The 26,683-nt window shown below is 46.5% G+C and overlaps 1 protein-coding gene across 1 annotated transcript in view; it reads left to right on the top strand.

Moving 5' to 3' along the window:
* LOC119977839 (interleukin-18 receptor 1-like) overlaps window positions 1-26,683 on the top strand; it is an 84,997-nt gene that overhangs the window by 23,861 nt on the left and 34,453 nt on the right. Inside the window, exons 2-7 of the mRNA XM_038819077.1 lie at window positions 4,709-4,782; window positions 6,031-6,310; window positions 10,582-10,762; window positions 14,407-14,554; window positions 21,221-21,280; window positions 23,112-23,241. Coding sequence (XP_038675005.1) covers window positions 4,710-4,782; window positions 6,031-6,310; window positions 10,582-10,762; window positions 14,407-14,554; window positions 21,221-21,280; window positions 23,112-23,241 — 872 coding nt within the window. The 5' untranslated portion in view covers window position 4,709. The remainder of the gene's footprint in view (window positions 1-4,708; window positions 4,783-6,030; window positions 6,311-10,581; window positions 10,763-14,406; window positions 14,555-21,220; window positions 21,281-23,111; window positions 23,242-26,683) is intronic.

Below are 26,683 nucleotides of genomic sequence, written 5' to 3'. Positions count from 1 at the left end.
TTATTCGGTGGAACACCTCTGAGGCGGAGATGATGCCAAAGGGCATCCGGTTGTAACAGAAGCGACCGAACGGGTGTTAAATGTGCACAGCTTTTGACTGGATGCATCCAGCTGTATTTGCCAAAACCCTTTGGAGGCATCCAGCTTCGTGAAAAACTTGGCGTGAGCCATTTCACTGGTGAGCTCTTCTCGTTTAGTTATAGGGTAGTGTTCCCTCATGATGTTATGGTTCAAATCTTTGGGGTCGATACAAATGTGAAGTTCCCCTGACGGTTTTTTGACACAAACCATGGAGCTAACCCAGTCCGTGGGTTACGTGACCTTAGAAATGACGCCCAGGTTCTGGAGTTCTTGCAGCTGCTGCTTGAGGCAGTCCTTAAGCGATGCCGGCACCCAACACGGTGCATGAACCACAGATGTGGCATTCGGCTTCAGTAGTATCTTGTATCGGTAAGGGAGTGTGCCCATACCTTCGAAGATGCTGTGGTATTGTGCTATGATGTCATCTAATTGGGTTTGGAAGTTGACATCTGGCGAGGCCGTTGCCTCTGCGCACAACATGGTGTGAACCTGCTGCACATGATTCAAGATTTTGCAGGCCCGAGCACCGAGCAAGGAAGCTCTGTTCATTCCTACAATTTTAAAACGTAGCGTTGCTTTTGAACAGCGATGGAATACCACAAGCTGGCATGAGCCACTGGAAGCTATGGCATTGCCATTGTAGTCGAGGAGCTGGCAGGCTGGTGGAAGAATGCTTGGCTTGGTGCGGATGTTGTCAAGGTCAGACTTTGAAATGAGGTTCGCTGAAGCGCCGATGTCCAGCCTGAAGCGTATGCTAGACTTGTTGACCATAAGGGTGGCACACACTCGTCGTCCGGATCAATGCTCATCACTGGGAGTTGTTTCACCTTTTTGGCGGAAAGCATCGTATGTTTGGTGATGATGCCCACCCGGAATGGGGATGTGAGGCCCTCGGTGTCGCGATCTGGAACCATGTCGGAGTCGGAGTCTGCAACGGGTTGCTGCACTGACCGGACGTTCCTGCGCTGCGGCTGGGATAGCTGTGTGTTGGGCAGTTGAGCAGATCTGCACAGGGCTGTGTAGTGGCTAAGCTTGCCACACTGGAGACAGTGTCGAGATTTTGCGGGACATTGCTGCTTTGAATGGGCGGAACCACAGTTGTTGCATGTCATGGCGCTGACGTCATGACGCTCCGTGCGCCACCGCGCATGCGTGGTGCGGTCGAACGATGTGCGCACCTGCGCAGTTCGGTCATTGGCATCGCCGTCCCTTTGGTCATGGCGCGCATGCGCTGGAGCCCCGGAAAAGCACGCAAAATGGCCGCCCTCATCCAGACTCAGGCCCTGGAGCTGTTTTAACCGGCCTGCACCCCACTCCGCATCGTGAGGACCTGCCGCGCCGTCTCTGCCACCTTAATATGGCAGTACCGGTTGTTAGCGTGCTCGTGGAGGACGCAGGTCTCGATGGCGTTGGTAAGGGTGAGCTGCTTAACTTTAAGGAGCTGCAGGCATAGGGGATCGGAGAGGACCCGAAAATGATCTGGTCGCAGATCATGGAGTCGGAGGTGGAGCCGTAGTTGCAGGTCTGCGCGAGGATACGGAGATGGGTTAAGAAGGACTGAAAAGGTTCATCCTTACCCTGAAGCTCTGCTGGAATACATAGCGTTCAAAGCCCTCATTGACTTCCATGTCACAGTGGTTGTCGAACTTCAGCAGGACTGTTTTAAACTTTGTCTTGTCCTCTCCTTCAGCAGAGGTGAGGGAGTTAAAGATGTGGATAGCATGGTCCCTGGCTGTAGAGAGAAAGCGAGTAATCTTCCTGGCGTCCGAGGCGGCTTCGAGGTCGGTGGCTTCAAGATATAGCTGGAACTTCTGCTTAAAAATCTTCCAGTTGGCACCGAGGTTGCCGGCGATGCGGAGCTGCGGGGGAGGGTGGACACTGTCCATGTTACTGGATGGCTGATCGCTGGTCAAAGGCAGAATATCTCAAGGTAGGTCCGTCAACCTCGAGGTGGCTCACTGGTACCATGATTTGTTGGGTATGCTGGGTCTGCGAGGACTGTGTTTACCATAGCAGTGAGAGAGACAGGCTTACAGCACTTGAAGAAATACAACTCGATTTTATTGAACTCTGAACAATTATACATACTTTAACTGTGGGTTGACACTATGCTGAGTTGACTGGAGACCTGAGGCTAACCTGACCAGACTATCTTACTACCACATGGTGTATGTTCTAGTTGTTGCTCACGAGCTCTGACTGTCTCAGAGGCTGGATCCCAAGAGAGCAGGAAAACTAGTGCCCTCTGGCTTTATAGTGGTCGTGTCCTGTCTGGTGATTGGCTGCTGTGTTCTGTGTGTTCACTGGTCATCCTGTGTGTCAATCACTGCCTGTCTGCACACCATCATATACCTGGATGTATATTATGACACTGACTGCAAGGACCTTATTTGATTGAGATTTCGCAGTTTCAGTTCAGTTCCCAACGGTTTTGTGTCATTAACACAAAACAACACGTGTTGTGGCATTAAAGTGGATGGATGTTTAGACATAGAAAATGGAATCATGCACCTGGCGCTGTAAGGTAGATATTTGTTCATGACCAATGCACATTGGAGTGGAAAGTAAACAGGAGCTTACTCTGCAGCTATCTGTGCTAAAACTGGGACACTGATGCTGAATGGTAAATGTATTCCACTCCACAGCATTGCTACGTTTCAAATAGATGAGGATTAAATTTGACCTTTGATACTTTGAGCAATGGCTGAACATGCAAGAGGGCATGTATGCATTCTTGCAATGCACTGAAGTTCTTGATTCAAAACATGGAGGAAAAGAGAGACATCCTGAAAGTTGATGAGCTGCCTGCAGTGCAAAATCAGCAGCAGGGTGGTAATTCTACATTATGATTTCTGTGCTCATCTTTCAGGGTGTTTCGATCTAATCCATTTAATGCCTTCTTATAATTTGTCCTGGGTTTCCACAATCTTGACTACATACCCCAATTTGGAGTCATCTACAAATTGTAATATTGTATTTCTAATTCCCAAGTTTGTATAAAGGTGAGACAATAGTTTCACCTCAATAGAGAGGGCGGCATGGTGGCGCATTGGGTAGCAGTGTTACATATGCCACTGAGGACCCTGGTTCGACCCCGGCACTGGTAGTGGGGTTCTCCCGAATCCCCCGATGGCCCAACGCCAGCGTAAAAAAATGGCATGAACCACTTCAGCATTGGGCCAACCAGCGGCGAAGGGCCCGGTGCAAGTTAGCGCATGCGCAGAATCCGCCGGTGTAGTTTAGCACTGTGCCCCCCCCCACCCGGCCTACCAGCCAGGTCCCGCCGTGTGGGACCATGTCCATTTCACGCCGGCGGGACTGGCCAGAAACCGACGGCCACTCGGCATCATCGGGGCCCGGAGAATTGCCAGGGCGGCCGCTGCCAATGGCCCCCGACCGGCGTGGCGTGATCCCCGCCCCCGCCTGAAAACCGGCATCGGAGAATACGGCAGCCGGTGGCGGGGCGGGATTCACGCTGCCCCCACCCCCCCTGGGGATTCTCCGACCCGGCGAGGGGTCAGAGAATCCACTGTGGGTCACTGCCCATGTGGGGCTTGCACATTCTCCTCGTGTCTGCGTGGGTTTCACACTCACAACCCAAAAGATGTGCAGGTTAGGTGAATTAGTTACACTAAATTGCACCTTAACTGGAAATAAAATAATTGGGTACTCAAAGCTTTTTTAAAAATTACAAATTAAGGACGTGGAATTCCAAACTGAGTGAAAGTAAAACCAAAGTTTTATTTACAAACAGTATATATATATTTACACTACCCGGTAGACCGCTACCCGGTACTTCTTTGTTCGGTGACTTACTGGCCGAACTTATATGCTAAAGGTAAATGAGATACCCCGGCCTAGTGGGGGAGCTCGTACTCCGCAAGGATCATGGGGAAGGCAAGCATTCCCACCCTCTAGGGCCCGTGCAGGATATTACAAATAGTATCCCTGCAGTAGTTTCCTGGAACACCACTTCCTGTTTTCTGCATGCCTGAGGAATGACCTGTAACTGCTGATCTTTGTTTTCTGTTTCGTAGCCAGGCTAACACATTTCCTTGATTACAAGATCTAGCCACCATATGAAGAGTATATTCTCATTATCTTCCTGTCACTGACATGTTGGCCGGAATTCTATGGCTGTTGGGATACTCTATTCCCACCGGTAGATACCGCCCCCCTGGGTCTCCGAGAAATGTGGGGTGGATTCAATAGGAAATTCCATTGACAGGCGGCGGTGAATGGAGCACTTCTGAGAATCACGCGGTTGGGAGACCGAAGAATCCATTATCACCCACGCAACATTTGTACGTCCAAGCTTCCAGCATAATGTGCTTACTAATTCCTTTCGCTGAGCTTTCCTTCTTGGGACCAGTGTGCATCATGTAATTTGTAGGTGTTACAGAGTGTCAGTAATGAATGAAGGACAGCATTCTGTGTCAATGAGGAGCGGTTTATGATCTCGAATGGCAGTGTCACATCAGCACATGCTGCAATCATAAACTTTACATGTAGGTCAATATAACAAAATCCAGAGGGTTGTGTAGAGAGTGTCCCTGTCTTGGGTTCTACTTATGTACCATACTGGGCTGAGACAAATTATGCTCTTATATTTTAATCTGAATTGCAGGATGATTGCAATGTTCTGGATGTTTCTGTTAACATTTACCGTATCTGAAGTAATGAATGGATATTGTACCAAAGGTAAGATAACTTAGATTTTCTTCTCAAGTAGCTAAACTGCATGTAGTGTGTGTCAGATGGTGTTTACATTGCTTGCTAAACTCTTCATTTACTCCTGTTCTTTTCTCAACTTTTGGTAAATCTGATTTTCTAATGAAAAAAATCCAAGTTTATGTTTCGCACAAAAAACCATCTTTGGCTTAAACTTTTGGATCTTAAAAATAGGGGAGTATATGTTGGACTGGTTCCACTCTCACCCATCTAAACATAGCCACTGCAATGGTACTTCTCGAAGCTCTAAAAGGTTTCTTTTCAGTTCCCTTATGTTCTTCATCTGCATGTTCCCACTTTGACAATATCCCCAGAAGACATGGGCTTAGCTTCTATGTGTCTGCAGATGCCACCTAGTTCTACCTCTCCACTGGCTTTCTTTACCTATCCTGTCTCTTGCTTGTCCAATATCTATCCTGGGATGAGCCACAATTTCCTTCAGTTAAACATTCATAGGAATAAAGCATTTTCAGCTTCCACCACAAGCTCCACACTCTTAGCATATATTCCATTCCCATCTGTTGAACAGAATTGCCCACAATCTCAGCATTACAATTGACCCTGAACTAAACTTTTGGCCTCCTTTGTTTCATTAATTCATGTCTTTCCCACTTCAGATCTACTCCACTGTTGTCTTTTTTCTCTCCACCATTTATAAAGTCCAGCTCAACCAAACCTCTACTGCCATTATCGGATTCTTCGCAAGAGTCCATCACCCCTAGATTGGTCATCTATTTTTTCTCCTGGTCGATCAAAGCCTGAAATTGAAATTTCTCAACTTTGTGTTTAATTCTATTCATGGCCACAACTCTCCCTATCTTATTATCTTTCTCATGCCCTGCAAACATCCAAAAATGCTTCTTTCTTCAAACTTAGCCTCCTGAGCATTCTCCATTACCTTTGCCCCACCATCTAGGCCCTGAACTCCAAAATTTCCTCTCTAAATCTTTGCATCTCTCTCTTCACTTTTAAAACCACCCTTAAAGCCCACTTCCTTGAACAAGATTTTAGGAACCCTCCTAATATATCCTTCATCTTGACTTTTGTCTCATTATGCCTGTATGAAGTGACTTGGAAGTTTTTCTGCATTAAAGGTGTTCCATGAGTATATGTAATATGTAATCTGCTAAATTTTGATCTCAAAATAATATTTTGTCTTATGGTATAAAGTACTGCTATATTCTAATAAAATTTAAACAATTGATGCTGTATTTGTAGGAAATCAGAGTGACATATGTCCTCCAGATGTATCAACAAAGGTATTTGCCCTTGAAGGCGAACATGCCCTTTTAAGTTGTAGACTACATATTGCATCTACTCCTCTTGCCACGAATAACCTCGAAACACATGGATTTACAATAACTTGGTTTAGAGAGATTCACAAAAATGATGCTGTGGAACGCTTGGGCAAAACAGGCAGAATTGTTGTCGAAAGATTCTTACTGGGATTTTGGCCTGCAACAGTCAATGACACTGGAAGATATTTTTGTTCTCTCTTGTAAGTAGAAATAATGATAATTATTCATAATGGTGAGGGTGGTGGTGGTAGTTGAGCACAGACTTTGAAATTAGTTGGCACATGGGTATGCTCGTGGCATTATACTGAAAGTCAGCAAAAGTTGACAAATCAAGACCTGACAATTAATTACCTTGGCATTTGTAACTTAAACTATCCGAGTGTGTAACATATTTTCACTTGAAGGAGAAAAATAAAAGCCTGATGGGGAATATGTATTTCTAGGGAGCTAAGGAACATAACTCTACTGAAAATGTTGATTTTTTTCCCATTTTATATACTTCTGCATATAATAATTGATTTTGGATCTGAAATGAATAATGTGGCATATAGGTTTACACAGGCCAATGAGGCCTTCACTTATCCCATTGGTACTTAAATGCTCCCCTTGCTGTCACTGTTTGGAAATATACACAAGCCCTTTGGATTTTGCATGTATCCCGTTTCCAGGAACATCAGACCTCTCAGTTCAATGTCATTCTTGTCTCTTATCTGTAAGAGCTTGGAACTCATGCCTCAGCAATGCAGAGAAGCTTCCCTTTTCCTTCACTCTAGCCATTGAAAGCGGTATTCGTTCCTCTCCTCTAGAGTCCATGTGGGCACTCTTTCCCTTCTCTCAATTCGTGCTGATAAGCTCCCTCTCCAGTCTCCTTCATCTGAAGCTGGCACTTGTCTTTCTTGCCATCCTAAAACACATCTCTCAGCTTCTACGTTTGGCCCTCCGAAGCACAACTCCCAATTGTCTGTCTCCTTTACTCCTTCTGTATGCAATCCCCTTATGAAGCTGCTGATCTACCTGGCTCTTTTGTTATCATTTGTTTCCCACTTACACTGTCAACAACTGTCCCTCTTTTGCTAACTACCACTCTGCCTTTCACTGCTGTTCACTCCCTATCAGTGCCACCCCCTTCCACCATCTTCCACCCTCCACAACCATTCCCTTTCACCCCCAGTGCCATTCACTCGCCATAATTTTCCCCCCATAGCTTCTTCCCCACTGTCACCAGACTCCTAAATGACCCTCTTATTGACTGACCTCATTAACACTGCACTCTGTATGCTTCAACCGATGCCAATGCTTATGTAGTTACATCTTGTGTTGCCCTATTATGTATTCTCATGTATTTTCTTGAATTTTGTTTAACTCATTTTCTTCCATGTACTGTATGATCTGTTGAGCTGCTTGCAGAAAAAGACTTTTCACTGTACCTCGGTACACGTGACAATAAACAAATCCAATCCATATCAATTTTCCTCTCGCGTTAGACTGATATCCATACTTAAGAATCATAGAATCCCTACAGTGTAAAAGGAGGCCATTCAGCCCATCGAGTCTGCAGCCTCCGAAAGAGCACCCTACCTAGGTCCAGTCCCACTCCCCAATCCCTGTAACACCATCTAACCTTTGGCCACTAAGGGGCAAGTTAGCATGGTCAATTAATCTAACCTGCTCATCTTTGGACTGTGGGAGGAAACTGGAGCACCCAGAGGAAACCCACGCAGATTCTGGGAGAATGTGGGGGGAGTCCTTGTACCCCTCACACCCCACCTCACAAGAGCTAGGCACCCCGGGTCTGATCCCCAGTGTGGGCAAAATGCCACCTTGGCATTGCCAACCTGTCAGCCTTGCAGTACCATCTGGGCACTCTGGCAGTGCCTGGATGGCACCTGGGTGCATTGCCAGGGTGGCACTGCCAGGATGCCAGGTTGGCAGGGCCAAGGTGCCCAGGTGGCATCAGCAGTGCCAGGGTGCCACCTGCAACAGGCCAACCAGCCAGGCGCCTCTAATTGCCCGGGAGACTCCCTCCCCTCAAATGCAATTCCACCTGGTCCCCATTTGTGGAGATCAGTGCTAAACGACGCACCTCTGGGGTCTGCCCCGCGAGATTCCACACTTAAATATGCAAATTTACATCCCATCCGTTGGGGGAGTTCAAATCGTGACATCTCGGGAGATCAACGCATGGTGAGCAGGTAAATCTCACGAGAGGACTCTCGTCAGTTTTACAGCCCACGCCGCGTCTTATGTCAGGATGGGGTGGTGGACAAGCCCGGGGAGGAGCCAGAGGAGGAGCCGGAGGATGGAGGACAGGCGGCAGCAAGGGTCTGACATGCCTGGAAGACCAGAGAGGCCCTGATCCTCACCTGCTTCTCACAGGGCGAGGCTTTATCCGTTAGATCACACCCGTGAAGTGCTTTCACAACTAACAAGGCCAGTACCTTGTTAGCAATAGCCTTCAGCTGTAAAGCTTGGGGCTGCTCATTGTTAAAGTGAGTTGAAGTGATCTTCAGCATACAACCAAGAACAGGGCTCTGTCCTGAAAGTTAATCATAATAATAATCTTTATTATTGTCACAAGTAGGCTGACATTAACACTGCAATGACCTTCGTCAGGACAGGCAGCAGCAGCTGTAGTTGCCCCTTTTATCGCTGTCCACAATATGTAAAGGTGACGAAGGCCTCACAGATGAAAAGTCCCTCACGCCACTGCACCCTCCCTCTCCAGCCCCTGGCCCAGTAGTGACCACCAAAATGGAATGCTTCAGTCCCCTGACCAAGGATGACCCCCCCCCCCTCCGCCTTCCCCTGATAACTGGGGCAGTTATCAAGTGCCCTTGAGCTGCATGCCAGAAAATGGAAATGGCAACTCACCTCGTCAGCTACCCTCAGCAACCATTGTGCCAGCTTCACGTTTTTAAAAAGGAGCACTAAACGACGTCCGCATGATCCCTCACTGTGGTGCCAGTTAATTTCCGGGAGGCCATTGCATTTGATTTCAATCTCACGAATGAGATGGAAATTAATGCAAATTGGGGTTAATAATATGCTTGCCATGTTTGGGTGAGATAAGGGCAGTATGTGGAGCAGTGGATAGCACTAGGATTGCGGCACTGAGGACCCGGATTCGAATCCCGGCCCTGGGTCACTGTCCGTATGGAGTTTGCACGTTCTCCCCATGTCTGCGTGGGTTTGACCATGCTAAACTGGCCCTTAATTGGGAAAAAAATAATAATAATTGGGTACTCTAAATTTTAGAAAAGAAAATAAAATTTAAAAAACAGAAAAAGAAAAACAAATGTTTGGCAAGATCTGGAACTCACCATCGGGAGAGTTAGATATCCGGTTAGATAGCAAACTGATTTCCGCCCGGCACGAATCTCGATTTTGGCCTTTTCCGCTATTTAACTGGCGCGTCCAGATCTGCGCTGGGCGCAATGTGGTGGTTAAATCATGCCCATTCTCTCCACATCCACCCTGTTATATCTACCCGGGCAGCACGGTAGCACAGTGATTAGCACAGTTGCTTCACAGCTCCAGGGTTCCAGGTCCGATTCCCAGCTTGAGTCACTGTCTGTGCTGAGTCTGCACGTTCTCCCCGTGTGTGCGTGGGTTTCCTCCGGGTGTTCCGGTTTCCTTCCACAGTTCAAAGATGTGCAGGTTAGGTGGATTGGCCATGATAAATTGCCCTTAGTGTCAAAAAGTTGGGTGGGTTGCTGGGTTAAGGGGATGGGGTGGAGGTGTGGGCTTAAGTGGGGTGCTCTTTCCAAAAAGCCAGTGCAGACCCGATGGGCCAAATGGCCTCCTTCTGCACTGTAAATTCTATGATTCTATAATCAGGACCCCTCAGGATCTCTTAAAGGTTTTGATCAAGTCGCCTCTTACTCTTCTAAACTCCAGCGGATACAAACCTAACCTGTCCAATCCTTCCTCATAAGATAACATGCCCATTCCTGGTATTAATCCAGTAAACCTTCTCTGAACTCTGATCTTGTGACTGTGCTTCTGAGATCAACTTTGCATTGAGATTTAGATGCAGTTTAAGCAGCGCATTAAATGTGTGTTGCATTAATAAAGCACCATGGTACCAATAGAGTGTGTATGCCTTTACTTCATTATAATGACTCGTCATGGATCCTTAGAAATGAAAAAATGAAAATCGCTTATTGTCACAAGTAGGCTTCAAATGAAGTTACTGTGAAAAGCCCCTCGTCGCCACATTCCGGCACCTGTTCGGGGAGGCTGGTACGGGAATTGAACCGTGCTGCTGGCCTGTCGTGGTCTGCTTTCAAAGATAGCGATTTAGCCCTGTGCTAAACCAGCCCCTAATATATCTATTGCAAATATCTATTGTAAGGAACAAGGAAATGAGTGAAAATAAACAAAATTGTAACCTAGCTACTAAATCAGTTCTGGAAATTTTGTCAGATTTATATTCAACACAACGTATTCTAACTTACTTTCTGCTTAATAGCAATGGAACGCACAATATTACAGGTCCAAATGAATGTTTATATGTCACACCAATCAAGGAAGAATGTTACACTGAAGAACTAACATATAAACGAGAGGGAGTAATTGGATCATCTATTGAATTGTTTTGTCCACACATGGAAAAGTACAAGAATAATCCAGAAGATACGAAATGGTATAAGGTATTTACATTCTGCTTAGTCAATTTGGAACTCACACTTCCACTTGGAATAGCACTTTAAGAGGGCAGCACGGTGGCCTAGTGGTTAGCACAACCGCCTCACGGTGCTGAGGTCCCAGGTTCGATCCCGGCTCTGGGTCACTGTCCGTGTGGAGTTTTCACATTCTCCCCGTGTCTGCGTGGGTTTCGCCCCCACAACCCAAAAATGTGCAGAGTAGGTGGATTGGACACGCTAAATTGCCCCTTAATTGGAAAAAATTATTGGGTAATCTAAAATAAAAAAAATAAAATAAAAAAAAAGGAATAGCTCTTTAAAGAGGGAGTGAAAAATCAGCATGTAATGAAGCACTAATTTACAGAAGTAGGCAAAGTTTTTATAGAGGCGGAAGCAACAAGGACATTAAATGTGAAAGACTTTCAAACTTAATCATCAACTGCAAAAGATCATGATCCAAACCTGCTGCTAGTTTTCACTAACTGCAGCTTTAATGGGCACTCAAAATGGTTACCTCCCAACTAATACCTCCAATCAGCAGCGATAAAAATAGTGTTGGGGTTTTCATTTAACTGCAACAACCAGACATTGATGAAGCAGTAGTTTGGGTTGGTGTGATGAAGGGTGAGATTTTCCTAGAAATCGGCAAAGGTCGATGGTGGCTGGGAAAAGCAGCATTGAAACCGGTGACTGCAACGGTGGCATTCTCCGTCGTATGGTCTTGGACTTTCAAGAAAAAACTTAAAGGTGTGGCTCCCATGACGTATAATTGGCGGAGTAGCCTCTGATTCACCTGCCTCACCAGCAACTTAGTCACTCGAGGATCCGGCCTCCATTTTGAAGACTGCCCCGGCACATTGAATTTCACTCTGAAACCACCTCTGCACCCCACCTTGGCACTGCCCCCTGGTACTACCCAGGCACTGCTGTCTGGCAGTACCCAGGCACTATCCTATGCAGTACCACGGAGTGCTGCCCTGGTATGACCCTCTCTTCCTGGGCGGCACAGTGGTTAGCACTGCTGCCTAAATTGCTAACCCCCCCCCCCCCAAGCCCCTTAATTTGAAAATAATAATTGGGTACTCTCAATTTATTTTTAAAAACTGACTCTCTCTTCCCTGAGCACTGCACTCAGCTGAGCTCCCCTGGGAGAGTTGCTCGACAGGTGCATGCCTTGGGAGACCAGTTGTGTTTCACATCGTTCTGCTGTCACTCCAATTTTCTGATGGGGTGGCGGGGGCGGGGGGGATAATTCAGGCTTAAGCGCCTAATACTTTTATGTTAATATGTTGAAATTATGTTGCCGACATTGAACATTAGCCAACATGCCCCTTCACTGATGGGGTGGGAGTTTGCAGGGACAATCGTGTCATACATTTACACCAACGTAAAACGTGACTTTGACCTTCCTGTAATGTTTTCCGCTTCTATTGCTGAACCCACCCAACATGGACAGAAGTGCAAAATGCCACCCAAGATCCCATATGGCAGACAGGTTAAAAACATAAAAACCCATAGGATTCAGGAGAATGTAGGTAGCTGGTTACAAAGTTGGCTCCGTGGCAAGAAACAAAGGATAATTCTGCTGGATGATGTTTCCAGTGGGTTTCCACAGGGCTCAGTATTAGGTCTCCTGCTTTTTGTGGTATGTATTAATGATTTGGACATAAACATAGGGGGAACAATCAAGAAGTTAGCGGGTGACATAAAAATTGACTGCACGGTAGATAGTGAGGAGGATTGCAGTAGATAGCAGTAAGATATCAATGAACTGATCAGATGAGCAGAGAAGTGGCAAATGGAATTCAGCCCGGGGAAGTATAAGGTAGTGGGAGGTGAAACAAGACAAAGGATTACATCAGGTTTTCCCAAACTATTACATCCCGGAGTTCTGCAGTGGGCCAGGCTGATGTGTAAAATTTCAAAAATAGTATAAAGCTGCTTACCCAGTCTGAGACTGGTTTCTCCCTGCACCGGCCCATGATAGACTCATTAGTGAGCAGGAAACAGTGGGGAAATAATTCCTCAAAGGTCCAGGGTACAGGGGGTGCGAGGAAGAGAGTGCATAGTGGAGTGAGGTAGGTAGTGGCCATGGGGTGGGAGTGAATGCAACGGTGGGGCAGGAGGGGATGCTGCAATGGGGTGGGAGGGAAGTGGCGATGGAGCGGTGATCGGGTGGAAAAGACTATGGGGCGGGAGGGAAAGTGGTCATGGGGCAGGAAAGGAAGCGATCTGGGGGCAAAAGGTGAAGCGATCATGGGGAAAAAGGTGAAGCGGTCATGGGGCAGAAGCCGAAGTGGTCATGGGCAGAGGATAAGCGGTCATGGGGTAGAAGGGTAAACGGTCACGGGGCAGGAGTGGAAGCGGTCATGGGCAGTTGGGGAAGTGGTCACCTCATTACAGAAAGGATGAAGTTGCACGGGAAGGATGCAGAAGAGATTTGGGAGGATGTTGGCAGGACTGGAAAATTACAGCTGTGAAGAAAGATTGGATAGGCTGGGGATGTTCTTGAAACAGAGGAGGCTGAGGGGAATTTTGATTGAAATGTACAAAATTGTTCGGGGCCTGGATGGACTGGATGGGAAGGGGTTATTTATTTTAGCACAAAATTCAGTGACATGGGGACATATAGTAAAGTGGCCCGTCGAAAGATCAGGAAAATCTTTTCCACCCAGAGATTTCTGGGAGCCTGGGGTCACTGTCTGAAAGGGTAGTAGAGGCAGAAACCCCCAACTCATTTAAAAAGTGTCTGAATTTACACCTGATGTGCTGTAACCTGCAGGGTCATAGACTAAATGCTGGAAAGTGGGATTAGGCTAGATGGCTTATTTGGCCAGTGTGGACATGATGGGCCAAGTTGCCTCTTTCGGTTCTGTGAAATTTCTATAATTCGATGAATCTGCAAATTGAAAATGGGCGGAACTTAGCGCTAATTTGATGCATCTATTTCCCTAACTATATCAGATCAGCCATGATCTTATTAAATGGTGGAGAAGGCTCGAGGGGCTGAATGGTATATTGACCTCACCATTGACCTGTTTTGAATACAAGTGGTACAATAGGGAAACACAAGTCACTTCAGTGATTCTGCCACAGGTTAAGTGGTGACAAAATCAGGTGACGATAAAGCTAACTCTAATTGAGCTAATGAGGTGGTGTTCGACAATCTGCTGATTCTGCAATCGAGTTTTGAACAAGGTGGGATATACAAAAAAAACTAATGTTCCTTTGGGGCAGTGGCAGAGCTAACTGTTAAGGGCCCTATTTGAGATATAAGTGACCGATGATATATAATTTCATTTTTTTAGGAAAATTGTACCGATCAATTGCTTCAACAGTATTTGAAACATGAACAACAATGTTCAAATACATTCCAGAAGCCATTTATTTGTCACATTCGCAAAACTGTGTGGTTTCAGAAAATGGAAATGTGAATGATTCCACCGTAATAATCTGAAATACCTTAAATTCAAAAAATGTTCACAGAGAACAGGAGTAATTTCTTTTATGACCAATGTTTTCCTTGATGGCAGGTGAAATACAATCCGCTTGAACTTTGATAAGAATTCATTTGTTTTTAATGATCGTGGTGCAAGTTTTGACTATGCTTTTTTAAATATTGACAACAATTGGTTGGTTGTATCTTACAGAACTGTCAAGAATATATTCACACAGGATCATCACTACTGTTTCACAAGCTAGAAAAAGAAAATGCTGGCAATTACACTTGCAAACTTACATTTGAACATTTTGGAGGACAGTATAATGTTACACGGACATTACTGTTGACACTGAAAGGTAGTGCATTTTACTAACATTTTTGTGGCAGGAACAGAGGAAATCCTGATAAACTTGATTCCTCTGACACAAAGGTACCAGTATCATCTTTGGGCCTATTTGAAAGCATTGCTAGATTACTTGCAGAATATCTATCTACTGTTAAATGGCAGGTCAACAAGCATTTTAGTCAATTCATGGTGGCAAGAACAACCACGCACGTTTTTAATGGATATCTTCAAGAAAATGGTCTGCAGAATAGCAAACTTTGATCCAGGTCTTAAGATCAAATCTAAACATTTTAAAACTAAATTTAGAGTACCCACTTATTTTTTCTCCAATTAAGGGGCAATTTAGCGTGGCCAATCCACCTACCCTTCACATCTTTGGGTTGTGGGCGTAAAACCCACACAGACACGGGGAGAATGTGCAAACTCCACATGGACAGTGACCCAGGGCCGGGATTCGAACCTGGGTCCTCAGTGACGTAGTACCAGTGATAACCACTGTGCCGCGTGTCACCCTTGACCAAATCAAAACTTGACCTTTTTTTGAAAATGCTATTGCAACCAAATTCCAAATTGTGTGGATTGTTTGAAAATGGGGAGACCTATAGTCATATCCTTCTTATTCTTACAGGATAGTTTATCCCGCCTCCCACTGGTGTTGACTGAACTGTGGGAATGACTGCAGAATCAAAGCTGGATGAATAATCCAGAAGCCTGGATCTGGATACATGGAGATAAATCACCCCCACCCCACCATTAACAAATAAAACGTATTTTAAAATAGTACTTTCTATCAAATATATTATTTTATTCAACATTTTAAATTTTATGCAGCACAATAGAACAATAACAAACAACCCAAAACCTTACCCCCCACCCCCAAACCTCCTCTCTAAACAAAAAGACCCTCAACAAAAAGACCCCACCCGAACACCCTCCTCCCCCGTCCCTAGCAACTAATGGTGACCAGCTCTTTAACATTGAGAATAAATTGCAGCCACCTCTGGTGGATCCCCTCAATTGCCCCCACACATTGTACTTAACAATTTCACAACATCCCCCAGTCATACTGATATTAAGAAGGAGGGTTGATATTAAGAAGGAGGATGTGCTGGAAGTATTGAAAAGCATCCAGATAGATAAGTCCCCTGGGCCTGACGGGATATACCCAAGGTTACTACAGGAAGCGAGGGAGGAGATTGCTGCACCATTGGCGATGATCTTTGTGTCCTCACTCTCCACTGGAGTAGTACGGGATGATTAGGAGGGAGACGAATGTTGTTCCCCTGTACAAGAAAGGGAATAGGGGAATCTCTGGGAATTACAGACCCATCAGTCTTACGTCTGTGGTGAGCAAAATATTGGAAAGGATTCTGAGAAATAGGATTTATAATTTTTTAGAAAAACATAGTTTGATTAAAGATAGTCAGCATGGCTTTGTGAGGGGCAGGTCATGCATCTCAAGCCTCATTGATTTCTTTGAGGATGTGACGAGACACATTAATGAAGGTCGGGCAATGGATGTGTGTATGGATTACAGTAAGGCATTTGATAAGGTTCCCCATGGTAGGCTCATTCAGAAAGTTAGGGGGCATGGGCTACAGGGAAATTTGGCTGTCTGGATACAGAATTGGCTGGCCGAAAGAAGACAGCGAGTGGTAGTGGATGGAAAGTAATCTGCCTGGAGGTCGGTGACCAGTGCTGTCCCGCAAGGATCTGTTCTGGGACCTCTGCTCTTTGTGGTTTTTGTAAATGACTTGGATGAGGAAGTGGAAGGGTGTGTTAGTAAGTTTGCCGATGACACGAAGGTTGTAGAGAGTGTCGAGGGTTGTTGCAGGTTACAACAGGACATTGACAGGACGCAGAGCTGGGCTGAGAAATGGCAGATGGAGTTCAATCTTGATAAATGTGAAGTGATTCATTTTGGAAGGTCGAATTTGAATGCTGAATACAGAGTTAAAGGCAGGATTTATGGAAGTGTGGAAGAACAGAGGGATCTTGGGGTCCACGTACATAGATCCCTCAAAGTTGCCACCCAGATTGATAGGGTTGTTAAGAAGGCGTATGGTGTGTTGGCTTTCATTAACAGGGGGATTGAGTTTAAGAGCCACGAGGTTTTGCTGCAGCTTTATAAAACTCTAGTTAGACCACACTTGGAAAATTGTGTCCAGTTCTGGTTGCCTCATTATAGGAAGGATGTGGATGCTTTGGAGAGGAGACAGGAGATTTACCAGGATGCTGTCTGGACTGGAGGGCATCTCTTATGAAGAAAAGTAGAGGGAGTGAAGGCTTTTCTCACTGGAGTGAAGAAGGCAGAGAGGTGACTTGATAGAGGTGTACAAGGTGATGAGAGGCATGGATAGAGCGGATAGCCAGAGACTTTTCCCCAGGGTGGAAATGGCTGTCATGAGGGGACATAATTTTAAGGTGATTGGAGGAAGGTATAGGGGAGATGTCAGAGGTAGGTTCTTTACACAGAGAGTGGCAGGTGTGTGGATTGCGCTGTTTGCAGAGGTGGTGGAGTCAGAGTCAGTAGGGACATGTAAGTGACTCTTAGACAGGCACATGGACAGCGATAAATTGAAGGGGTGTAGGTTAGGTTTATCTTAGATTAGGATAAATGGTCGGCCCAACATCGTGGGCTTAAGGGCCTGTACTGTGCTGTACTATTCTATGTTCTATACTGAGGCACTAGGCAGAGAAGCTGATCTCCACCCCATCAATGCCCGCCTTCGAGCAATCAGCAAGGTGAAGGCCAGGACATCAGCCCCCGTTCCCATCTGCAGTTCTGGAAGGTCTGACACACCAAATATGGCCCCCAAGGGACAGGGTTTCAGTTCAATTTGCAGAATCGACAATATGGTGCTAAAGAAGGCCACCCAGAGCTTCACGAGCTTAGGTCACGACCAGAAAAGTGCATATGGTTAGCCAGACCCCTCCCACAACTTTCACACGTATCCTCCACTCCCGCAAACAACCTACTCGTCCTAGACCTATGCCCTATGCACTATCTTCAATGGTATTAACCCTAATCTCATACACAAAGACATAGCATTCACCGTGCGCAGAGCCTCGCACCACACCCCGTCCTCCAATTCCAACCCCAACACCTCCTCCCACTTGGCCTCCGCCATTATCCTTCCATAAATCCCTGAGTTATTCCCCTCCTCCATCCCTGCAAATGACAAAACCCTCCAGCAATGAGGATGACGGCACCACAGGGAATGTCGGAAAGATCTTTCTCACAAAATTGCGAACCTGTAGATAATTAAATGAATCCAACTACAAAAGCCCAAATTTCTCCGACAACTCCTCCCAAAACAAATCCCTCATTCCTTCCACCCACTTCTCCTCCCATCCCCTAAACCTGACATCCAATCTCGCTAACGCCAACATGTAGTTCGCACAAACCTGCGCCAGCTTCGATACCGCCCCCAATTTGAAGTGCTGCTGAAATTGTCTCCATATCTTCAATGTGGAGACCACCATCGGGTACGCAGATGATTTCCCCAGAGAAAACGGCAGTGAGGTCATCACCAATTCCATCAACCGCAACTCCATACACGAACCCCACTCTATCCGCACCCAAAGAATCTCAGGATCCCCAATAGACCATTATGCCTGGGAGGTGGGGCTGAGGGGAGCAGAGTGCAACAGGGGGTGGGGATGCAGGCAGGCCTGCTGTGAAGTTAACGTGATGGGTATAACATGGTTTAATAGTGAACATTGAACATTTCCATTCCCCTTAGCTACAGATAGTGACCCTCCCACCCCTGGGCCCACTCAGTGCTCCTCAATCTATTTCCTGGTCCACTGCTATGTCTGGGTGTGTCCTCAGGATGCACATCAGGGGTGGGGCCAGCCAACTTACCAATGTCACTGACGTTGCCATGCCACCATGTTTTGTCCGGTGCCCTTGAGGTGCACCGGTGTCCGGAGCGAGGGATTCGGGAAAACTAGAGACCCCACCATCGTCTCGTTGGTGGAAGGCTCCAGGTTCGCCTTCAGCACTTTCTCCTTCCTGATGGGTCTGGCTGGGCTCTGGGTGTCTCCATGGGTTGGAGGGGCAGCTGAAGTAAGTCTTTTGTCTTTGCCAGTCCTGGCGGCTCCCCATTGACTGCACAATGTTGTTGACGCCCTCAGTGATGCTCCCCTGTGACTGGGCCATGTTTGGAGTGCCTCGGTAATCTCCATCTGCATCTGGGACACGTCCCAAGTGACAGGTCCATGCGCTAGAGTGCCTCACCAATGTCCACTTGCATCTGGGACATGTCCCAAAGTGATTGGGACATGATGTCAAGACCCTCAATCATGGTTGTCTGAGACTGAGCCATATCTTGGACACCAGCACGCAAGACGCGCTCATTGTGCTCTCGGTTTTCCATTGTGGTCGCCACCCTAGCAGTGTTGGCCTCAGTGCCAAGCATGGTCGGCAACGTCTCCTGCAACTGAAGCCTTTGGGACACCTCCAATCAGCCATGCAGTTGCTGGAATGTACCTGACATCCCCTCCTGAATGTCATCGCTTTGTCCTATCATCTGCATCGGTTCTGAGAGAACCTTGTCCAGAGGTTCGGCATCTGACTGGGACTTAGCTAAGTCCTAGCATCCAGCAGACATGTGACTGCTGACCCCCTGGATGTTCCTGCCTCCACCTGATGTGCATCAGCAACTGTGCAGTGCTCACCAGATTGTGCCCCAGAAGCCTGTCCACTAATGTAGCCCATCGCGCTGGTGGAAGATGGGGGTGATAGCTGTGATGTCTCGATGGTGTCTCCTTAGAGTTCTCCTCTGAGGTGGTCTGTTGGGTGCCAGGGGGTGGATAATGACTCTGGAACGCCTGGCATCATCAGATGGAGATTCTGCGGCACAATGGACATGTGGTCAGTGAGAGAGAAGGATCATTTTGTCTGGCATGAGCTACTCGCTTGGGCCAGGTCATCTGTATGAAGGGGCAGTAGATTCTCACCTCTCTGGTGTAGGCCACCCTTACTGTCGGCGACTGCTCTCTCTGCGGACAACCCCGCGATCTCCAGGATCCGTTCCTCATAGGGAGGGAGAACTCTGTTCTCTGGGAATCTGCCACCCATCTTGGACCTTTCCGGTTTATTATGGGCTGCCTTCTGCTGCAGGGACAAAGAGGGGGCTTTGTGAGCCGCATGCTTGATCAGTCAGGAGGGTTCTATAGCAGGTGGCATATGTGCGTACCGCACCTGGACATCAAGGGCTTGTGCTGCTGGGTGCTAGTGGATTCTGAGAAACAAGCACAAGGATCGGATGTGGGGAGGGTGCGAGCTATAAGCCAGTGATTTGGGGGGGGGGCCGGGTGTGGTACAAGAATTTGAGGGGTGGCATGCGAATCTGATGCCAGGAGCGAGGTGGTAACTTGCCCTTGCAGCTCGGTGGAGGTCGTTGGTCTTCTTCCGATATTGGATGCCGGTCCTCCTGGTCATGCCGCTCTCACTGGCCTGCTGCCACTGCCTCCCACGTGGCATTGCTGACACTGCTGTCTCCCAGGTGGAATTGCTGACACTGCTGCCTCCCAGGTGGAATTGCTGACACTGCTGTCTGCCAGGTGGAATTGCTGACACTGCTGCCTCCCACGTGGCATTGCTGACACTGCTGTCTCCCAGGTGGAATTGCTGACACTGCTGTCTCCCAGGTGGAATTGCTGACACTGCTGCCTCCCTGGTGGAATTGCTGACACTGCTGCCTCCCAGGTGGCATTGCTGACACTGCTGCTGGGCCACCAACCCTCTCGGGGGAACAGGATGCCTGTCTTTCATCAACGATGTCGAGAAGCCTGACCAGGCCAAAGCAAGGAGCAGGTCTGAGGCGGCACGGTGGCGCAGTGGTTAGCACTGCTGCCTTTGACACGGAGGACCCAAGTTTAGTCCCGGCCCGGGGGCACAATCTGCATGGAGTTTGCACATTCTCTCTGTGTCTGTGTGGGTCTCCCCCTCACAACCCAAAGATGTGCAGGTTAGGTGGATTGGCCATGCCAAATTGTCCCTTAATTGGAAAAAACTAATTGGGTACACCAAATTTATAGAAGAAAAGCAAGGGGCAGATCTGTGCGCCACCATGCTTGTATGTTGACTGGGAGTGAATGGTGAGGGAAGTTTTAAAACTAGCTCCCCATTTTTAGCAGTGAGATGCTGAGATGCAAATCGAACTGCGAGACAACTAATATGGTGAGATAGATGTGGGGGCTCAATTTCAACACTAAGTGTTGAACACAGGCCGATCTCGCCAATGCAGCCATCGAGAATCACCCCACCAAACTCGGCCAAAATGACATTTAGAAATGTTTCCGTTGAATTGTACCCTATATAATTCATAGAATCAGTATACATAGAGATTAATGATGACTATATAAGCAGTGAGTTTGTGTAATATTTCTTTTATCTTTATGTTTTGATAGAGTACTCTTTTAGCGCATTAACCCGTGACTATATTTTCTTCCCAACTATTTACCTGACCCCTCTTTCTCAGAACCTACCTTTTTGACCATGCTTTTCCTCATCACTCCTAACCGTTTTAGCACAGGCTACTTTCACCTCTGTAAGGTTCCATGAGATATTTAGAATTTCTGTATAAATACAAGTTATTGTGTAGTTACATTACGTCGTTACATTGGAGAATTTGCTTTTATTAACTTCTTTTTAATTTCTTTTAAGAAAGTCCTGTTGGACCAAAGTTAATTTATCCATACCAAGAACGTATTGAAGTTGTTCTAGGTGGGTACTGTTTATATTGTATTCTATATATCTCTTATTTCTTTACCGGTGTGGATTATCAGAATACTTTATATTGAATACAAAACGAAGAAGCGAAATGCAGTGGGCTTGAACAGAACACATCACGAGTTCTTGATTTCAGCTTCAGAGTGTAGGATTCTTGGCATTAAAACATATAAATTGCAACCAGTTTCAAAACAGAGGTAAATTAAACTTGGCTTGATTCAAACACGTTTGACAAGGGTTTCTCATGTGCTACATAAACATTGTAATTTGCAAGGAGGAATGTACCATTGTCCCATCTCACCTAACAAACCAGTTTCTCACAAAATACTTTGACATACTCCTAAATCTAATAACAGTGATTTGTTGAGATGAATCTGTCGAGACCTTTGTGAATTTCATTATAGGTTTCTTAGTCAATCAACCTTCCTGGTAATCTGAACCTCATATTCACCCTTTTACTGATTTATTTTTAACGTTCTTTTCTTGCCATAGAATGTATCCAGGACAATTTCTTAGAGCAGTAGGTTTTAGTGCCAGTCAATGAGCTACTTTTACCTGGTATCGTGCAATGAAACAGGATCAATTAATGACCTTATAGCAAAAAATCTCTCGTCAACAATAAACATAACATATTAGAATTTACCATTTTGAGGGTGAGAGCTGTCGGTCTAAACCTAAATAAAGGCAATTACAAAGGCATGAAGACAGAGTTAGCTAAAGTCAATGGGGAAAATAGGTTACAAGGTAGGACAGGTGGAGGAGCAGTGACAGACATTTAAGGACATATTTCATAACTCTCAGCAAAGATATATTCCATTAAGAAAGACCCTTTGAGAAGGATGCAGAATCCATGGCTAACTATGGAAGTTACGGGTAGTACCACATTGAAAGAAAAAAACATAAAATATTGTGAAGATTAGTGGTCAGTCAGAAGATTGGACAGATTTTAGAAATTAGCAAAGAATGACTGGAAAATTAATAAGGAGGGAGAAATTGGAGTGTGAGAGAAAGCTATCCAGAAATATATAACCACATAGTAAGGACATCTACATGCATTTAAAAAGGAAAAGAGTATCTAAAGTGACCGCTTGATGGTTAGACTGGGGAATTAATAATGGGAACCAAGGAAATGGCGGATGCGTTCAACGGGCATTTTGTGTCTGTCTTCATTCTCTATAAACATCCCACAAATAATAGAAGATCAAGAGGTAAAAAGAATGGAGAAACTTCAAATAATCACGATCACTAGTCAATTTGATTTGCTAATTATTGTTCCATTGTCCAGTGGAGAATTTGCAAGCATTCAAAATCTCTTTTAGGCCCTCTGCTAACTAGCTGGATACCATTCACTATGATCTTTATGCATGTTTTGCTTCCAGTGGTGCTTTTCAGCACTAAACATAATTTGCCATAGTTCTGACCAGTTGCAAATATTGTCTAGTTCCTATTGCATTGCTTCCACAGCTTCAGCAGTCTCTGCTTCCCTTCCTCCCATCCAAATCTCCACTACATTTGACTTATCAAATTACATTGCGATTATGTCAATTTGAAATAGTAAGGGCTACAGCCTAACACTCAGTACAACTCCGCAAGCCAATATCGCTTCTCTATTGAAAAGTTTATTTACAGAATTATTTTATAGCAGATAATTAATGAAATGTAAAATGCAGCAACCCAGATATAAGAAAACTATTGTGATTTCTTCAAATAACTCATTTGAGTAAAAGGTTAATTAAATCTTAATAATTAATTAAATTAGTTCAATTTACAGGAATTATGCAACTGCGAGAAATATCTTCTCATATCTGATTATTCCAACGCTTAGGTGAAAGTAGAACAATTAATTGCACAGCAGTTGCCGGCAATGAAATGGCTGTGCAGCTAAATTGGTTTTTGGGTAATGACGCCGTGACTAGGTGCAAGAAAACACAGCCTGTGTGTAAAGATTTTAGAAGGTAGGTGATAAATACTTACTGTACTTATTATTGCCTATATTACAACATTCATTACTGGAACCTCCAAAATAATGCATTGGCTGTGAAACATGTTGAAATGTTCTGGAGATGTAAGGCAGTATATATTTTCCTTACACAACTTGTGATATTAATGTGCACATTTGCAATGAAACTGTTCTGTATGAAATAGAGGGTAACCAAGGGACCAATAAAGCGAGGACCTTATGGTACTGCGGGAACAGTGATTTCTGGGTCCTCAGCGATTTACAATCTATTTTAAGGGACAAAGGGTAATGTATCAAAGTTTGCTGATGATAAAGAAAGATGGGAATGTAAACTGTGAGGAGGACACAAAGAGGCTGCAAAGAGATAGGGGTTTGTTTCATAAATGGGCAACAAGATGGGTCATAATGTAAAATGTGGTGGTGGGTGATGTAAAATGTGGGCAAGTGTGAGATTATTCACTTTAATAATTAGAATTGAAAAATAGCTGATTTCTTAGAAGTTATGAAACTTTTACATATTGATGTTCAGAGGGACTCGGATATACTTGTGCATGAAATACGGACTGTGGGCATGCAGGTACATCAAACAATTAAGGAGGCAACTGGCATGTTGCTCTTTTTGCAAAGCAATTGGTGTACCGGATTTAGGAAGTCTTGCTATAATTAAATATGGTTTTGGTGCGATGACGCCTGGAATACTCTGCACAGCTTTAGTCTCCTTACTTGAGGAAGGACATACTTTCCTTTGAGATGGTACATCAGAGATTCGGTAGATTGGTCCTGGGATGGTCTGGGTTGTCCTATGATAATAGGCTGACTAAAATGGTTTTATATTTCCTGGAATTTGAAGAATGAAAGGTGATTTCATTGAAACATTCAAAATCTGGAGGAAGGGTCTTGACAGGGTAGACACTGAGCAATTGTTTTCCTGGTTGTGGAATCTAGGACACTGTGCGCAGTCTCAGGATAAACGGTTGATCATTTAAGACTGAGATGAGGAGAAATATATTCACTCAGAGGGTTGTGAATCCTTGGAATAGTCTGCACTAGAGGGCTATTGATGCTTCATTATTAAATTTACTAAAGGCTGAGATAGGCAATTGTTTGGTCCCCTAAGGAATCAAAGGGTATGGGGAATGGGCAGGAAAGTGGAGTTGGGATAAAAGATCAGTCATGACCGAAAAGAGAGAATTTAACCATCTCTTGACATTCAATGGCATTACCATCACTTAATCTCCAATGATCAATATTCAGGCGTTACCATTGACCATAAACCTACTGAAGCATTCATATAAATACTGTGACTACCAAAGGGGCTCAGCGGCTGGGAATTCTGTACGGTATAATTCACTTTCTGACTTCCCAATGTCTGCCCGTTAGAAGCAGTTCAGAGAAGGTTCACTCACCTGGGGCGAAATTCTCCGACCCCACGCAGGGGGGGGGGGGGGGGGGTTGCGGCATCGGGGGGTGGGTTGCGGCATCGGGGGGTGGGTTGCGGCATCGGGGGGTGGGTTGCAGCATCCGGGGGGGGTTGCGGCATCCGGGGGGGGTTGCGGCATCGGGGGGGGGGGGGGGGGTTGCGGCATCGGGGGGGTTGCGGCATCGGGGGGGGGGTTTGGGGGCAGCGGCGTGCAGAGAGGGGGGGCGATGCCCGGGGCCAACGCACCGTCGCCCCCCCCCTCTGTACGCCGCTGCCCCCTACCCCACCCCCCACCCCCCACTAACGCCGCACCCCCCCCCCACTAACGGAGGAAGGAAGCAGGGAGGAGGAAGGAGGGGGGACGGAGGAAGGAAGGGGGGAGGAGGAAGAAGGAGGGGAGGAGGAAGGAAGGGGGGAGGAGGAGAGAGGGGGGGGTGTGGGTACCGGCCTTCAGAGGGAGGGGGACGGGGTGTGGGTACCGGCGTTGAGGGGGGGGACCCGGCGTTGAGGGGGGGGGGGTGGTGGGGAGGGGGGTAGGGGTGGTGGGGAGGGGGGTAGGGGTGGTGGGGAGGGAGGTAGGGGTGGTGAGGGGGGGTGGTTGGGGTAGGGGGCAGCGGCGTACAGAGGGGGGGCGACGGTGCGTTGGCCCCGGGCATCCGTCACCCCCCCTCTCTGCACGCCGCTGCCCCCAAACCCCCCCCCCCCCGATGCCGCAACTCCCCCCCCGATGCCGCAACCCCCCCCCCCCGATGCCGCAACCCCCCCCCCCCCCAAATGCCGGAACCCCCCCCCAAATGCCGGAACCCCTCCCCAAATGCCGGGTCTGTCTCTCTCCTCCTCCCCCCCCCCCCCCCCCCCCCCCCCAAACGCCGGGTCAGTCTCTCTCCTCCTCCTCCTCCAAAAAACGCCGGGTCTCACCACTTCCGCAGCTGGTGAAACTGACGCGTATCGCGTCAGTCAGCTGCTGGCCCCTCCGGGAACGGAGAATCGCCGCCTAAAAGAAGGCCCCCACGCCGGAGTCATCTACTCCAATTTTGCTCGCCGGAAATCGGCGTTACGACGGTCTGCAGAGAATTTCGCCCCTGATACCTGGGATAGGTGGATTATTTTCTGAGGAAAGAGAGGATGAGCATCCATGAATATCCATTGGAGCTCAAATGTTTGAGAATTGATCTTATTAAAACAGATGTGATCCTGAAGTAAATTAACAGGGTGGATGCTGAAAGCATGTTTCTCCTTGTGGGAGAGACTAGAACAAGATGACAAAGTTTAAAAATAAGGGTTCTCCAAATTAAGACATGGATGAGGAGAATTTCTCTCTCTCAGAGAACCATGAGTCTTTGGAATTCTCTTCCCCAGATAATGATGGAGGTAGAGCCATTGAATATTTTTAAGGTAAAGGTAGATATTTTCCTGAGTAACAAGTGAGTCAAAAGAAATTGGACATAGAGGAGAATGTGGAGTTGAGGCCACAATCAGACTTTATTGAATGCTGGAGTAAGCTTGAAGGGACGAATGACCTACCACTGCTCCTAATTCATACATTTGTATGTGTGTTGTCCACCATATACAAGGAACAAGTGAGGAGTGGAATGGAATACTCTCCACTTGTCTGGATGAGTGCAGCTCCAACAACATCCAGGACAAAGCAACCAGCAACCAGCGTGATTGGCACCCCATCTACCATCTTCAATATTCACTCACTTTACCGATGGTGCACGGTGGAACCAGCATGTATCATATACAAGGTTCACTGTAGCAACTCAACAAGGCTCCTTCGGCAGCATCTTCCAAACCCATGGCCTCTAACACCAGAAGCACGAAGACAGAAAATGCATGGGAATACCAGCACCTGCAAGTTACTCTCCAAACCACACATGTCCTGAATGAAACGTATATCACCATTCATTTAATGTCAAAATCCTAGAACTACTTTCCTAACTGCGCTGTGGGTGTACTTACACCATACACATCTAGGGCGCAATTCTCCGGAAAGATTTCTAAGTGTGGAAGCGAG

This window comes from Scyliorhinus canicula, chromosome 14, assembly GCF_902713615.1.
Source record: "Scyliorhinus canicula chromosome 14, sScyCan1.1, whole genome shotgun sequence".
NCBI classification, from domain to species: Eukaryota; Metazoa; Chordata; class Chondrichthyes; order Carcharhiniformes; family Scyliorhinidae; genus Scyliorhinus; species Scyliorhinus canicula.
This window is presented reverse-complemented; position numbering and strand designations above follow the sequence as displayed.